General features: G+C 53.8%; 5 protein-coding genes across 5 annotated transcripts; all 5 read left to right on the forward strand.

Annotated features, from left to right (window-relative positions):
* Positions 1-1,462: 1,462 nt before the first annotated feature.
* J4E78_007283 (uncharacterized protein) lies at positions 1,463-4,552 on the forward strand (the record flags this gene model as incomplete). Its single annotated transcript, XM_049367890.1, has 3 exons — positions 1,463-1,915; positions 1,962-2,560; positions 2,608-4,552. The coding sequence occupies 3 exons, from the start codon at positions 1,463-1,465 to the stop codon at positions 4,550-4,552; spliced, it is 2,997 nt and encodes a 998-aa protein (XP_049220211.1).
* A 757-nt stretch (positions 4,553-5,309) lies between these two features.
* Positions 5,310-7,307, forward strand: J4E78_007284 (uncharacterized protein; the record flags this gene model as incomplete). Its single annotated transcript, XM_049367891.1, has 1 exon — positions 5,310-7,307. One exon carries the CDS (start codon positions 5,310-5,312, stop codon positions 7,305-7,307), a length of 1,998 nt encoding a protein of 665 aa, XP_049220212.1.
* A 350-nt stretch (positions 7,308-7,657) lies between these two features.
* On the forward strand, positions 7,658-9,358 carry J4E78_007285 (uncharacterized protein; the record flags this gene model as incomplete). The annotated part of the gene is made up of 1 exon (XM_049367892.1): positions 7,658-9,358. The coding sequence occupies one exon, from the start codon at positions 7,658-7,660 to the stop codon at positions 9,356-9,358; it is 1,701 nt and encodes a 566-aa protein (XP_049220213.1).
* A 927-nt stretch (positions 9,359-10,285) lies between these two features.
* Positions 10,286-11,635, forward strand: J4E78_007286 (uncharacterized protein; the record flags this gene model as incomplete). The annotated part of the gene is made up of 1 exon (XM_049367893.1): positions 10,286-11,635. The coding sequence occupies one exon, from the start codon at positions 10,286-10,288 to the stop codon at positions 11,633-11,635; it is 1,350 nt and encodes a 449-aa protein (XP_049220214.1).
* A 501-nt stretch (positions 11,636-12,136) lies between these two features.
* Positions 12,137-12,652, forward strand: J4E78_007287 (uncharacterized protein; the record flags this gene model as incomplete). The annotated part of the gene is made up of 2 exons (XM_049367894.1): positions 12,137-12,448; positions 12,506-12,652. The coding sequence occupies 2 exons, from the start codon at positions 12,137-12,139 to the stop codon at positions 12,650-12,652; spliced, it is 459 nt and encodes a 152-aa protein (XP_049220215.1).
* Positions 12,653-12,811: the final 159 nt, after the last annotated feature.

Below are 12,811 nucleotides of genomic sequence, written 5' to 3' on the forward strand. Positions count from 1 at the left end.
AAAGAACGACATAGTGAAGGAGAGCGTTTATCAATCATTGTATAATGAAGCACTGTTTTGGCCAAGCGATGGTACCTGCTAGAAGTCGATGTATCAAGATGTGGATGGAGCGCTTTGTGGTTTTCTAAATGGTGTATATAGGTCCAAATTTGAACGGTGAATCGCTGAAGTGGGCAAGGTTATGACAACGCGCGGAAGGCATCTCTTATCTCTTCCGGGATGGAAGGGTTTGCGAAGAACCCAAGCTTGCTGCTGTCAGTCGGTTATGATGATATCCACGTGGACCTAATTGACATTTGTTCTTAGCAAAGTGCAAGACACCACGAGCAGGAGCATACTGGGATGTAACAATGATGGTTGAGCACGTTGGTACTATTGAATAGAGTTCCACCGCGTCCAGCAGTCGGTGTAGCCGCCAGGTATGATGTGTTGTAATATATGTCCAGCATATGGAAGATTTCGATCACGGTAGTGGGTGACGGAGATAACTGTAGACGAGCATCAGCGGAGAATACCACTGATCGTCGCGATCCAGAACCTAGACTACACCAGTCCATCTAGTTCGGCGCGAGAGACGGAAAAGATGGGCAGTTCGTGTGGAGCAACTGTGCCGTAGCAAGAGGCGGTCTGCAGGGGCACTCGAGTAGTTTCTTGTTAATCCCTGGAGGTGTTGAGGTACTATTACCACCCGTCCCGGTTAAGCGATGCCAAGCACGACGGAGGACGCTGCCGACTCAAGAGGGCATGGGAGAAGCGCAATCGCTCGATGCGGACGGAGGGGGTTGGAGGGAGGGAAGTCTTGGTGAGGAGGATGCGGAGTGTCGGCGGCGGTGATTGGCTCCGGCGCCGAAATTAGCGTGGGCGCGCATGTTTACGTCGCGTGTCCCTCGTGCACGCTATTTGCGCGTGCATGGCTGTGACAGCTGCCAGTGGCAGCGTCGTGACATCAGCGCTTGGTCGCGCAATCAGTGGCATCAAGGGCTCGATCCATAGGAAAGGCGGAGGTGAGGTCGGTGTAGGTGGGATGCGGGGCCAGGGGCAGCAGCTGGTCCCGCCGTAAATTAAGCAGCAAAGGCGAGTGTGGACCCTGACCAAGAGGGTCTAGCTGGCTGCGGGCCTAGTCCAGGGCCTCCTTGATGCTCCTTTCGAAGGCCGTTGGGGAAATCATTCCCTCTTTTGCGGTCCGTCGCGCTCTTTTCGTGCTGCCGTGAGCTGTGTTGCGCCGTCGCTTCTGACTTTCTTCTGTTGCATGAATGCCGCCTGCAGAGTAATACCCAGAGAGTCACAGCGTGCACGACTCAAGCCGGCGCCAGCATACTAATTCCACTCAAGTGAAACACGCTCTACACCAGCACCACCGAACCGAGCGCCCCAGGTAAACAGGTCTGTTCTTTCTACCTGCCGCGGCGGAGAGCAAATTTCCGCTCCGTCATATCGAACCACCACCGTGAAGACAGCAAACATGTCCAGCGGAAGCATCACCATGGAGGTGAAAGAAGAAGCCGTCGAGCGCGCGCCCAGGTCACACGTGGACAGCTCGCCGCTGCCGACAGACTCGATGGTCACAGTGCCCCTCTCCGAGACTGACGGTAGAACCCCAGAGGAAGAGGAAGGCGCGAGGGAATCGGTGATGCGGCCAGAGATTATAGTTGAGGAGCGAAGAGCATCATCACGAACCAACTCAACGGAAATCCGCAATGCCTTCGGACGCCGCGCCAGCCAATCGAGCGTCGACACACCCGCCCCGACCAGCCCTACCATCTCAGTGCGGGACACCGACGCACCCGTCTCCCCCAAGACAGCAGCGCCAGACAGCAGGGGGCGCCGTACTAGCAATGGCTCGGGAAAAAGCGAAGAGGTCGACTGGGCTGAGCTAGAGAAAAAGGAAGAACAGGAGCCCGAGGGCGAGGAGGAGGTGTGTAGCCGGCCCCTGTATGAATAACGAATGCTAACATATCTAGGCCATGGCCCTGCTGCTCGCCCGACTGGAGCAGGAGAACGAAGCCATCCTCTCGAACTCAAAGTCTAACATGAAGGTCGCCCGCGCCCGCAGCCAGTCCCGGCCCCCCTCCTTCAACCAGCTCAAGCGTCTCGTGGCGGATGACACCTCCACCATGCGCTTCTCCCAGCTGCCTTCGCCGCCCCCCATGACCGAACTCGAGTTCTGGGCTGCCCTCGTACGCGACTACCCTCAGACCGTCCACAGACTGCCCACGCTCTGCTTGAATAAGATTCGGGGAGGCATACCAGCGCCGCTGCGGGGCGTCGTCTGGCAGAGTGCAGCTGGCTCGAGAGAGAAGCTGATCGAGGACCAGTATGACTCGCTGTGCGGAGAGTCGAGTCCATACGAGAACATCATCAACAAGGACTTGGGACGCAGCTTCCCCGGTGTGGAGATGTTCAAGGACCCTGAAGGCGAGGGGCAGAAGATGCTCGGCCGCGTGCTCAAGTGCTTCAGCTTGTATGACCACAAGATTGGCTACTGCCAGGGTCTTGGTTTCCTCGTTGGCCCGCTGCTCATGCAGATGGGCGACAAGGAAGCCTTTTGCGTGCTCGTGAGGTACGTCATCGCACTTTCCTCGCAACGTCAGCGACTAACAACACCAGGCTCATGGAAGACTACGATCTGCGCTCGTGTTTCCTGCCGGACCTCTCCGGCCTCCATCTGCGCATCTTCCAGTTCCAGAAGCTGCTCCACCATCACATGCCTCAGCTAGCCCAGCATCTCGACGATCTAGAAGTGCAATCCGCATATCTATCGCAATGGTTCCTGTCTTTCTTCGCTGTCACATGTCCGCTACCCATGTTGTTTCGCATCTACGACGTACTATTTGCCGAGGGCGCATCCGAGACGATCATGCGGGTAGCCCTCGCGCTAATGAAGCGCAACGAGCAAAAGCTGCTGTCCCTGAGTGAGTTCGAGGACGTGATGCAGTTGCTTTTGGGGCGCCAACTCTGGGACCCATACGGGCGGAACGCGGGGTCGGCGGATGAATTGGTCGGTGATTTTGTTGGTTTCACAAACGACGTGACGCGCGAAAGGTTGCAGGGATTGGAGCAGCAGTACAAGGAGGCCCAGGAGAAGGATTCGTCCAAGCAGCAAGTCCAGAAATCTGCCACGAGCTTCCTGGGCCGCCTGTGGGGTCCGTCTAACTCTTCGACCAAGTCCGTTTCACTCAGCCCGGGTCTCTCCGCGCCTTCACGCCCTGTTAGCTTCCTCAGGCGCTCGGCGTCCAAGCAGAGTCTCGCCTCGACACTCAACTCTACTGCCGAATCCGATGCTTCTGCTGCGACACAAAGTACAGCCATGACGGATATCTCGCGCGCCTCGAATGGCGACGCGCTGTCGATGAAGTCGGGCCACGGCTCCATGGCCATGGGCGCATCGTCAAAAGACCGGGACCTACACTATCAGATCGAGCAACTCCTCATGTCCGTAAGCCAACTGCAACGCCAAAACAGCGAACTCGAAGCCGCCCTCCAAAAGCAGCGCGAAGACCGCAAAGAAGACCACCGCATCGTACGCACCGTCGTCGACAAAGTCCGCAAAAAGACCACCACCCTCGCCGCACCCTCAACCCGTTCCTCGCGCCGCCGCACAACAATAACCTCCGCAACCACACTACCCCCTTCCTCCTCCGACGACGCCGCCTCCACCCCCGAACTCACAGAAGAAGCCTCTGAAATCGTCGAAACGCTCGAATCCCGATTTCCAGCTGCCACACTACACCACCGCGCCTCCTCCATGTTCGAAACAAAAGCCCTCCTCCGCGACAATCTGTCCCGCACGAAGGAGCAACTCGCCAACGAGACCCTGCGCGCCAATGCCCTGGCGCGCGATCTTTCGGACCGCGACGCAGAATTGCAAATCGCACGTGACGCGCTGAAGGATACGAGACACAGGTTGCAAGATAGCTACAACCAAAACCAGCGCCTCGAGAAAAACATCCAAGAACTAAGGCAGAATGCGCGGAAACAGTCTGCGGCTGCGAGTTGGACGGGCGTGGATCATAGTGGTGGGAATGCGCCGGATACACCGCCCACACTATCGCGTTCTACAACGAGTGATTCTATCAACACGAGCGGGTTAAGGGAATTACGGCTGGGTAGAACGAACAGCCAGAAGAGCGAAAGGGGTTACTATAACTCCCCCGCGCCGCCGGTCCCGTTTTCCAAACGAAGCAGTTCACTGGCTACACAATCGGTACTCGCGACTGAGAACAACACACCCGCCGACAGCGAAGCTCTTCTGTTGGAACTTGTAAACGCCAAAACGGCGGAGGCGGTCGCGAGACAGGAACTCGAGGAAATGAGGAGTAGGTTTGAGGGGATGAAGCGTGTTATGAGTAGCGGTGGAGCGAATGGAGGAGGGGGAGGGGGGTATAGTGGGAACGGATCACCGATGTCAGGAAGTCCCTTCGCGACGCCTACCCAAACGCCGGCTGTGACGCCTAGTCCTGTTCCTAAAGAACCGGCAGCGGGGACGGGGGGAGGATGGGGGTGGGGTGGGTGGAAGAGGACGGTTAGTAGTAATGCGGCGGGGGGCTCTTAGGCTGGGCTCTTTTGATGGACGCTGATGGGGGATGGGATCTGGAATGAAGGGGAGGAAGGTGAAGGTTTGAGGGAGGGGATATTGATGTTGGTGTACAGTGTATATACTCATACAATCTGGTATTCGAGACCAGTACCACGCCTACTCTCGAGATATAGAGAGAGGGACTTATGTCTTCTTGGGCTTCTTCTCTGCCACGGGTGGCAAGAGAATGGATGGCCGTATTATACACAACGGGTTTAATGTCAACATTTACATTTTCTCTTCATGAATACCCATCTTCTCCGTTTCTCTCTGTTTTTCCAATAAAAAATAAGAAATTACGTGCTTGATTGGGACAGTGTTTGGGGGCGGAGCACATGAACCAAGATTCTAAGAGAGTTACGTGTGCTAGAGAAGATGTTGTGTCGGGCCGCAGAGCAAAGACTTTGAGCGGCGGTACAGGATGTAAAGGCGTGACCCATGAGGCTGCCGGATTGGTCGGTCCAATGCTAGGGATAACAATGAATTCCATTTCGCGCTATGACTCGTTGCGATCATATTCGTGCGATACGTGAACTATCTCTTTGTTGCATATAAAGCCCCCGAGTATCAGGAAGTACCAAAATTCGACATAATGGGACAAAGCACAGATTAGGACCTTGAAAACAGGCACATCGCCGTTGCCATCCTCGAGACTCGAAAGACTCGCCGCCATACACGATAACCCCACACCACACCCCTTAATAACACGAGCTCAACGGAGGTGCTTGACGCGATGGTTCGAGAGAGCGCAAGACTAAAGCAGAAAGCGGCTGACGAAGCTGCGGCTGCGGGCTCAACTCCGCAAGTTCTTCTCGTCAATCCCACTCTCCTAGCAAACTGGCCCGCTCATCCGACGACGCCAGCAGAGTTCAATGCATGGATGGTCGAAACCAAGGCTGCGCTGCTGAAATGGCTGAACGAAGCCGCTGCGCAGGCTCGAGATCCAGATATTAAGGATAAGATCGACGATTACGAGAAGGAAGCTAGGGAAAGATGGCTACCGTTCGAAGAAGAGACTGATGTAGAAACCGGCGAAATTCACGACCCGATACGGCGCGCGGAGATGGATGAAGCTGTGGTTGAAGAGAGGAAGAATTGCTCAGAACTACACAAAACACATGAGACGTGGAGGAAGTTCGTTGAGTATAGACACGCGCTGCAAGCGTGGGAAGACTTCTTGTACTACCAAAATGTGTGGAATAGAAGGTATTATGTACCCGGGAAGATATACTCAGAAGACCCGAAAGGGAAAAAGGGCCCAGCATCACTGGAGACATCGAATGAAAGAGCTAGAGGAGAAAGCGAAAAGCCAGGAGAAAAAGCTCCCAAAAAGACTAAAGGCAAAGCCAAAGCCAAAGATGCCCCCGTGGGTACTCCGGATCAAGAAAGCACGAACCGAACAGACATCGAATACCACAACCAGCCCTTCCAAGGTATATACAACGGTTGGATGTGGAATATGATCGCCCTGTACCAGCAGGCTCGTCTAGGCTATCGCAAGCGCATCCCCGCCGTCGTTGCACCCCAGGATGCGCATCGATACTCTCAGCCGCCCCGTGGTACCACACCACAAGACACACCAAGCTACCAACATCGCCATCGCCACCTTGAAGAAAGATTTCCCCGCAGAAAAAGGAAGCAAATCGATACCAACGAAGTCGAAGAACGGTGTCGCAGAAAAGCGGAGCGTAAGCTCGATATCCGACTCGAAAGAGCCCGTAGGATGGAGCCGATCACATGGAGCATTGACGAGAAGGCCTACGAAACCATGAAAGCCGAGAAAGAAACCGAATACAGCCAAAACCCACTGACCATATCTCTCCTCCCAGACGACCACCAAACCCACCACGGCAGTCTAGAAACAAGTTTCAACTGGCCCACATCCTTCGACACCCCCGTCTCCACCATCCTCAAGACCACAAAAACGCGAGACCACGTCTACGAACCTCTCAGCGACCCCGAGCACGACCCCTCCGACCCCAAAAGCAGAAAGAGGTTTCTGGGCTACAAGAAAGACGAAAACGGAGAGCGTATCAAGAAAATCGATAGCCGACCACACTACCAGCGCGAAACAATCATGCAAGAAGGCCTCGTCTTCCAACACCAAATGCGCGCCGATGGAACGGTCAAAGGGCGAAACCGCACCGGTGAATGGATAGGAGATTGGGTACCGGGTCAGATAGCGACACCCGTTTGGGTTTACGATGAGGACGGGAACCGTATTCTCTTACCGCCGCGATATGAATCGAGGAATAGATTTTCTACTTTCCTCGTTCGAGAATCGCATATCAGGGAGACGCGGCGCCAGCGCCATCAAGATGCAGAGAGGGAGTATGAGGTATCGGATGATGAGGACGAGGGCTGTGTACACTCGAATGCCAATTTCTCGAGGTCGGGGAATGTTAATCCCGATTTGTTGGGTAATCCTTGGGCGTACAACCTCGATAGCGGCGGAGAAGGGGAAGGTGCTGATCACCCGGGTGATAGCGATGACGATGAGAGTGACGATGACGGCGATTTGTTTGCGGAGTCGTATAGGGAGTGCTCGGAGAGTCCCGCGACGAGACAAGCGCGGTTGTTGTTGGAGGATATGCGGGAGAGGTTTGGTGTGCTTGAGAGCTGGACTGTGGAAACTGTTAGAGATTTACAACGGGACGGTAATGACGGTTCCGTGGTTGTTGAAGATGAGGAGATTGTTGATTGGTATAAGAGCGAGACGGAGAGGCCGTAGATAGTAGGTATGATTGATGTTTGCTGTATCCTTCAAGTTGGTATTAACTGTGTTGTGTGAGTTTGACCAGACTTGATACTCGACTGTCTGCAGCGCAAGCCGGATAGAACTACTTGAGACGAAGAATGTAGTGAAAAGAGAGGATTGAGTGGCGCTAATTGATTGTGTGCTCGAGAACTCAAGGTAGCCACTGCGCACTGACCATCACAACAGTTAGCAGTCGATAACTATTTGCTACAAGTTAGCAACTACCTACAATCAACTCGACAAAGACAGCCAAAAGTACTTGTCGCGCTCTAGGCCACTCAACTCATCACGACCCGTTCGACAAAGCTCTTCGCATAGCCGTCATGAGTGACATCATCATGTCAGATGCGGCACCTCCAGAGGAAAGCCGCCCCCAGGACACATCTACACCTACTCAAGATGCGCCCGATGAAGTAGCGAATACCCCATTGAGCATCAAAGACACGGTCGCCCCAGAAGAAAGCCCTTCACAGGACACATCCACATCCAACCAAGATGTACCCGATGAAGCAGCGAGCACTCCCCATAACATTGAAGATGCGGCGTCTCCAGAGGAAAGCATCCCCCGAGACACGTTCACACCCACCCAAGAAGTTCCTGATAAAGCAGCAAGCACTCTCCGCAGCAGCGAAGACGCCGCGTCTCCAGAAGAAAGCCGTCCCCTGGACGCAGCCGCACCCACCCAAGACATTCCCGATGAGGTAGCGAGCACTCCCTGGAGCGTCGATGAGCGCCTTTTCATCCAGTTACAAGCCGGCTTCGCACTCGCCGCCGCCTTCCTGCACATCTGTACAGTACTCCCGCCGACAGGCCAGAGCGGCTACTACGTCTTTCGCCGCTTCTTCAATGACGCCCAGCAAGGCACCACCGAGGCCACTTCCGACGAGAACACTACCACGACTTCGAGGACCCAAGATGAATACCTACTCCAACGGCAGGAACTGGTACACAAGACACTGTCGATAACAGATGACTTGGTGCGGAAGGCACTGAAGACCGGAGAGTTCATGAGGGGGAAGATGTGGATAATCGAACAGGAAGTCTTCGACCAGTACCGAGAGATCCGCGAAGAGATTGGCATCGATTTGCCGATCGAAGACCCGAGACAGAACAACAAGATGTTCAACTTCCTGTACCAGATCGTTTGCGCAAGGTTCCCGAAGTCGTTGGGACATAGTCCTACCAGCTCAGATGCGGACGAGAATCGCATTCGTACAGAGTATACTGACGACGACATGTATGACGGCTCTACTCGTAGCTCTCCGCCTGAAGACGACCTTGAGATTACAGAGAGCGCTTCGCCGGCGGAGGAAGACGCACCAGCCACGCAGGAGACTACACGACGGACACGTACGAGGGTCAGGAAGCCCACCGCCGCCCTCGACGACAACAACGCATCCCCACCGGTCCGTCAGTCCGGTCGAAAAGTCCGTGTAACCGACAAAGGGAAAAAGGTGCAGACAGGTACAAAACGTACCAGGCAGAACACAGCGGTGGAGAATGAGGGCGACGACGAGGATGAGGATGGAGAAGAAGACATCGCGGAAGATGAAGAAGAGGAAAAGGGTGGAGCATCGCCGAAGAAGCGCGCCAAGAAGGCCGTCCAGAAGACGGCCCAAAAGACCGCAAAATCGAAGACCAAAAAGGGTCATGGCCCGAACCGCAAGCAGAACGATGCCTGGTCGCAAGAAGAGCGCGAGGTCATCATCGCACTCTTCAACAAGATCATAGGCGAGAAGGGCCTTATTTACTGGGCGGACAACATCAGTGCCCTCTTTTACGAGGCCACTGACGCGGTGAACGCACATAGGGCCCTGGATAAGGCCACATATCCTGGTGATCCTCGCGGCATGGATGGAGTGCGCACTCAGGTTCACAAGAAGGCTGCTTATAAGCGCATTAAAGCGCAAGCTGACGCGCTGAGGACTAGGAAGGCCGATCCCAAGAAGACGGTTTCAGAGGCAGAGCTGAAGCCTCGGGATGTGTTCAAGATGACGGATCTCGAGCCCGACAAAGGCAAGTGATGAGGACAAGGAGTGAAAGCTGGGTGGAGAGGGTGGCGGTGCTGCTTCTAGCGGCTTTCGATGAAAGGGTGTAATCTGGGTGATCTCGGGATACGTGTCCGTCGCGGCGACATCAAGGCAACGTCTTTTGTCGATGAGCTGAAAGGTGGTGACTGAAGGTAGCGCTGTACATTGGACGAGGCATGAGTGTGATTGAGAGATACAGATGCTCTGGCCTTCTCGGGCCGTCTGTCTTTACTATAGCAATGAAAAGATGGAAGATATATATCCAAATGTGCTGGTTGTGCTTACTGAGTGTCTTCACGACGCGCGCCAACTTATACGGATGGTGGGCGTTTGCCTACAGGGATTGTGTCTGTCCACGAGAACCGTGCGTGTGCGTGATAATTTTCAGATGTATAAGTGGATGTGAAGAGATGAGGGTGCGATGATGGGAGACGACAAAGGCAGGTGCCAAGGTAAGGTTGAGGTTTGCAGCTAGTGCGTCATGACGTCACTGCCGACGCGTCGACCCAGGAAACTTCCTCCGCACCCGAAGCCTACCGTTGAATATCCTTCTACATCACGTCGCAATACTTTCGTATTCTCTAAGTCCATCGAAGGAGCGGTCGAGAGATATGCGACAGGATGTGCACACAATGCCATTTCTGGGCAGTACTACTACTGCATCCATTCCAGCCTGAGCGTCGCTGATCTGACCCGTCGATTTCACGAGATGTCCGCGCGACGAATACGCAAACAATGAGAATGTAGGCGTGGCTCCCGAAATGACATGCTGGAAAGGGTCATGCATCGATATCAAGACGCGTGAAAGGTATCGCGTGTCGCTTGCTCCTGGAAACGCGTGAGGAAGTTCGATATGCTTCCAAGTATAAGACTGGTGTCATCGATGGGTTTACTGACACATTATCGTTACTTCACAGTGCCATGGCTTCAGAGGATCACTACAAACACGCAATATTACTCTACGCCCGTCTCAAGGCTGAAGCCGGCGACTACCCGCACTGGAATGGATTACACATCTACGACATGATCAAGGAGGGTGTTAGCGACGAACACATCAAAGCCGAGTGGAGTGGCACTGTGTTGATATATCGAGACTCATCGGGCGGAGCGGCAGACGTCTTTTCGCGCTTGAGTCGTTTCGGGGTTACTCGTCATGGCATTGACCAAAGTTCTGTTGCAGAATGGATGAAAGATGGAATGTCAGAACGAACCATCGCCTTGCAGTACCTTCTATCTCCACTGGAGCCAACTCTCGGGGATGCAAAGGCATGCTTAGCTGAGCTTGACCGTCAAATGGGCCCTTGTCCATCGATGACGGAAGAGTATATCCTCGGATGCATGAAGAACCGGCACCTTGGCGAAGACCTTGCTATTGAGTATGCAAATCGCCGACAAGAAGCGCAATTGGCAGATCAAACAGACGTCCCAGCACCAATGTCCGACGAGGACTTGTGGTTCGAGCTGCATTTCGGTCTTCTATACGCTACCACGAAACTTCCGTCGGAGCCCGTCGTTTTGCGGCATCCACGGCACTCCGTGTATCAGTACAACATGTACTTTAACGACGGGTCTGGCATTAATGATGGCCTCTTCAACGCCAAGACAAGCAGATTGGCCAGAGGCACGGTCATGAGGCTAGATTGGCGACTGGACCCATTCATTAAAGTAGGCGGTCACCCAATAGCCTTGCGGACAACCGTTACGTCGGATCATATGGCCGCATACCGGAAGATACGTAAAGTCATCATAGGTGATGAGAGCAACACAGACGTGGAGAGTCATAGCGAGCGCTTGCAATTCCTCATGGACCTAGCGGCAAAGTTACATCCAAATCTAGCCTCACCGCCTGTGCAGTCTACTGATGTGGTAGCACCAGTGGAAGCGTTCTCCAAAAGCCTCTGGACCGAAATGGAACGTCACGCCCTCTGGCGCGCCATCAACAGGTGGTGCAAGGATAATGGTGTAGATCAATTCGAATCAGGCAACATAGGCATAGTCACATGTCAGACTTTTGCTGACGATATCAAAGCAGATTGCGCGATTGAAGGTAGAGGATCAGAGCGCAGTGCAGAGAGCGTCCAAAGCCAAGTAAAAGACGCGATTCGGAGGAACAAGACGAAAGCAAACAAGCCGATCACGGAGCTGGCCTTGCGTGCAAAGGCAATGAAAAAGAAACTCATCGACAAAGGCGTCGACTCTGTCCCAAAGAGCGAAAGGTTTCCGAAAGCAGCCATTGATATCCCAGGGGATGATGAGTCGGATACTGATTAGATGGGTTCTGCAAGTGTTCAGGAAGAAGGAGGTGTTTGGATGAGGTTGACTAGATGTTAGCTACAATGAAACCTAGTCCTCCTTCGTGACCTAGCACTGAGTTTACCGGGTGAGTCTGACAGCGTTATGCCGAGCAAATTACGGGGATGCCGCGAACAGTGTGAGATGGCGGCAACGTAGTGGTAGGACAAGCAATCTTCACGTGGTTCCGCGCGATTGCTATAGCCGAGCGTGACCTGATCATATCGGCCGCTTGATACCGTCCCTTACAAACACCCTGGCGTATAAAGGAGCAGGCCAGTGTGGCTTTACCTTCGATCAATACACGGAGTCATCACCATGACCGACAACCTCGATACCTCAGCTACCCCGACCACCCAATGGAACGCGGATCAACGTGCGTGGATTCAACTTTACTACAAGCTCTTATTGCAATCCAGACGCCAATACCGATCCTTCCCAGTCTGTACTAGTGATAGCGTAGCTGCAATTGCTCATCGAATGTTCTACCGCAGCCCTGAAGAGAGGCAAAATGGCATCCATCTACACTCTGTAGAAGACGATGCGATCTACAAGGCCTCGTTTATTCGCTACCGGAACGCCGCTATGCCGAATCTACTGTCCCAAATTGTGCAACTCTGCACGGAAACTACCGAATTAGACTCTCGCTGCAGCATACCCCAGGTCTTCATCAACAGGCCCATGCTAGACGAATACATCAGGATCAGCGGGACGTATGCAGGTGGCCTAGAAACCGATACTCCACAGCCTTGGGAGTCGCAGACTGCTCTCTGGGAGTTCATCTCAAAGACAGTAAGCGAGAAGTTCATTCATCGTGGGGTTCTGCGCAGCCAGGATACTGTTGTGCAGTCGTTCGCTCGAGTCACTCTGGGCAGCGGAAATTTCCCATCACCGCCCTCTGACGACGAGCGTGCAGAGTTGATGCTGCTGCAGCGACTCATTCAGCGTCGACTGGCTAGAGCAAACGATGGTAATTTAGACGATGGCACAGCGTAAGAGCCATCGATGCTTGATCCATGTTGAAACCTAACATGCTGTGGTCTCGTTTCAGCATCTCGCATAGAAAGAAGTTCAATCTCATGCAATCCATACACCATGTTCACTTCATAGTCATCCAAAATATCGCTTTTGTGGCCCAATACTGTGTACGCGACG

This window comes from Alternaria triticimaculans (genome assembly GCF_023758025.1).
Source record: "Alternaria triticimaculans strain BMP 0046 chromosome Unknown scaffold_11, whole genome shotgun sequence".
NCBI classification, from domain to species: Eukaryota; Fungi; Ascomycota; class Dothideomycetes; order Pleosporales; family Pleosporaceae; genus Alternaria; species Alternaria triticimaculans.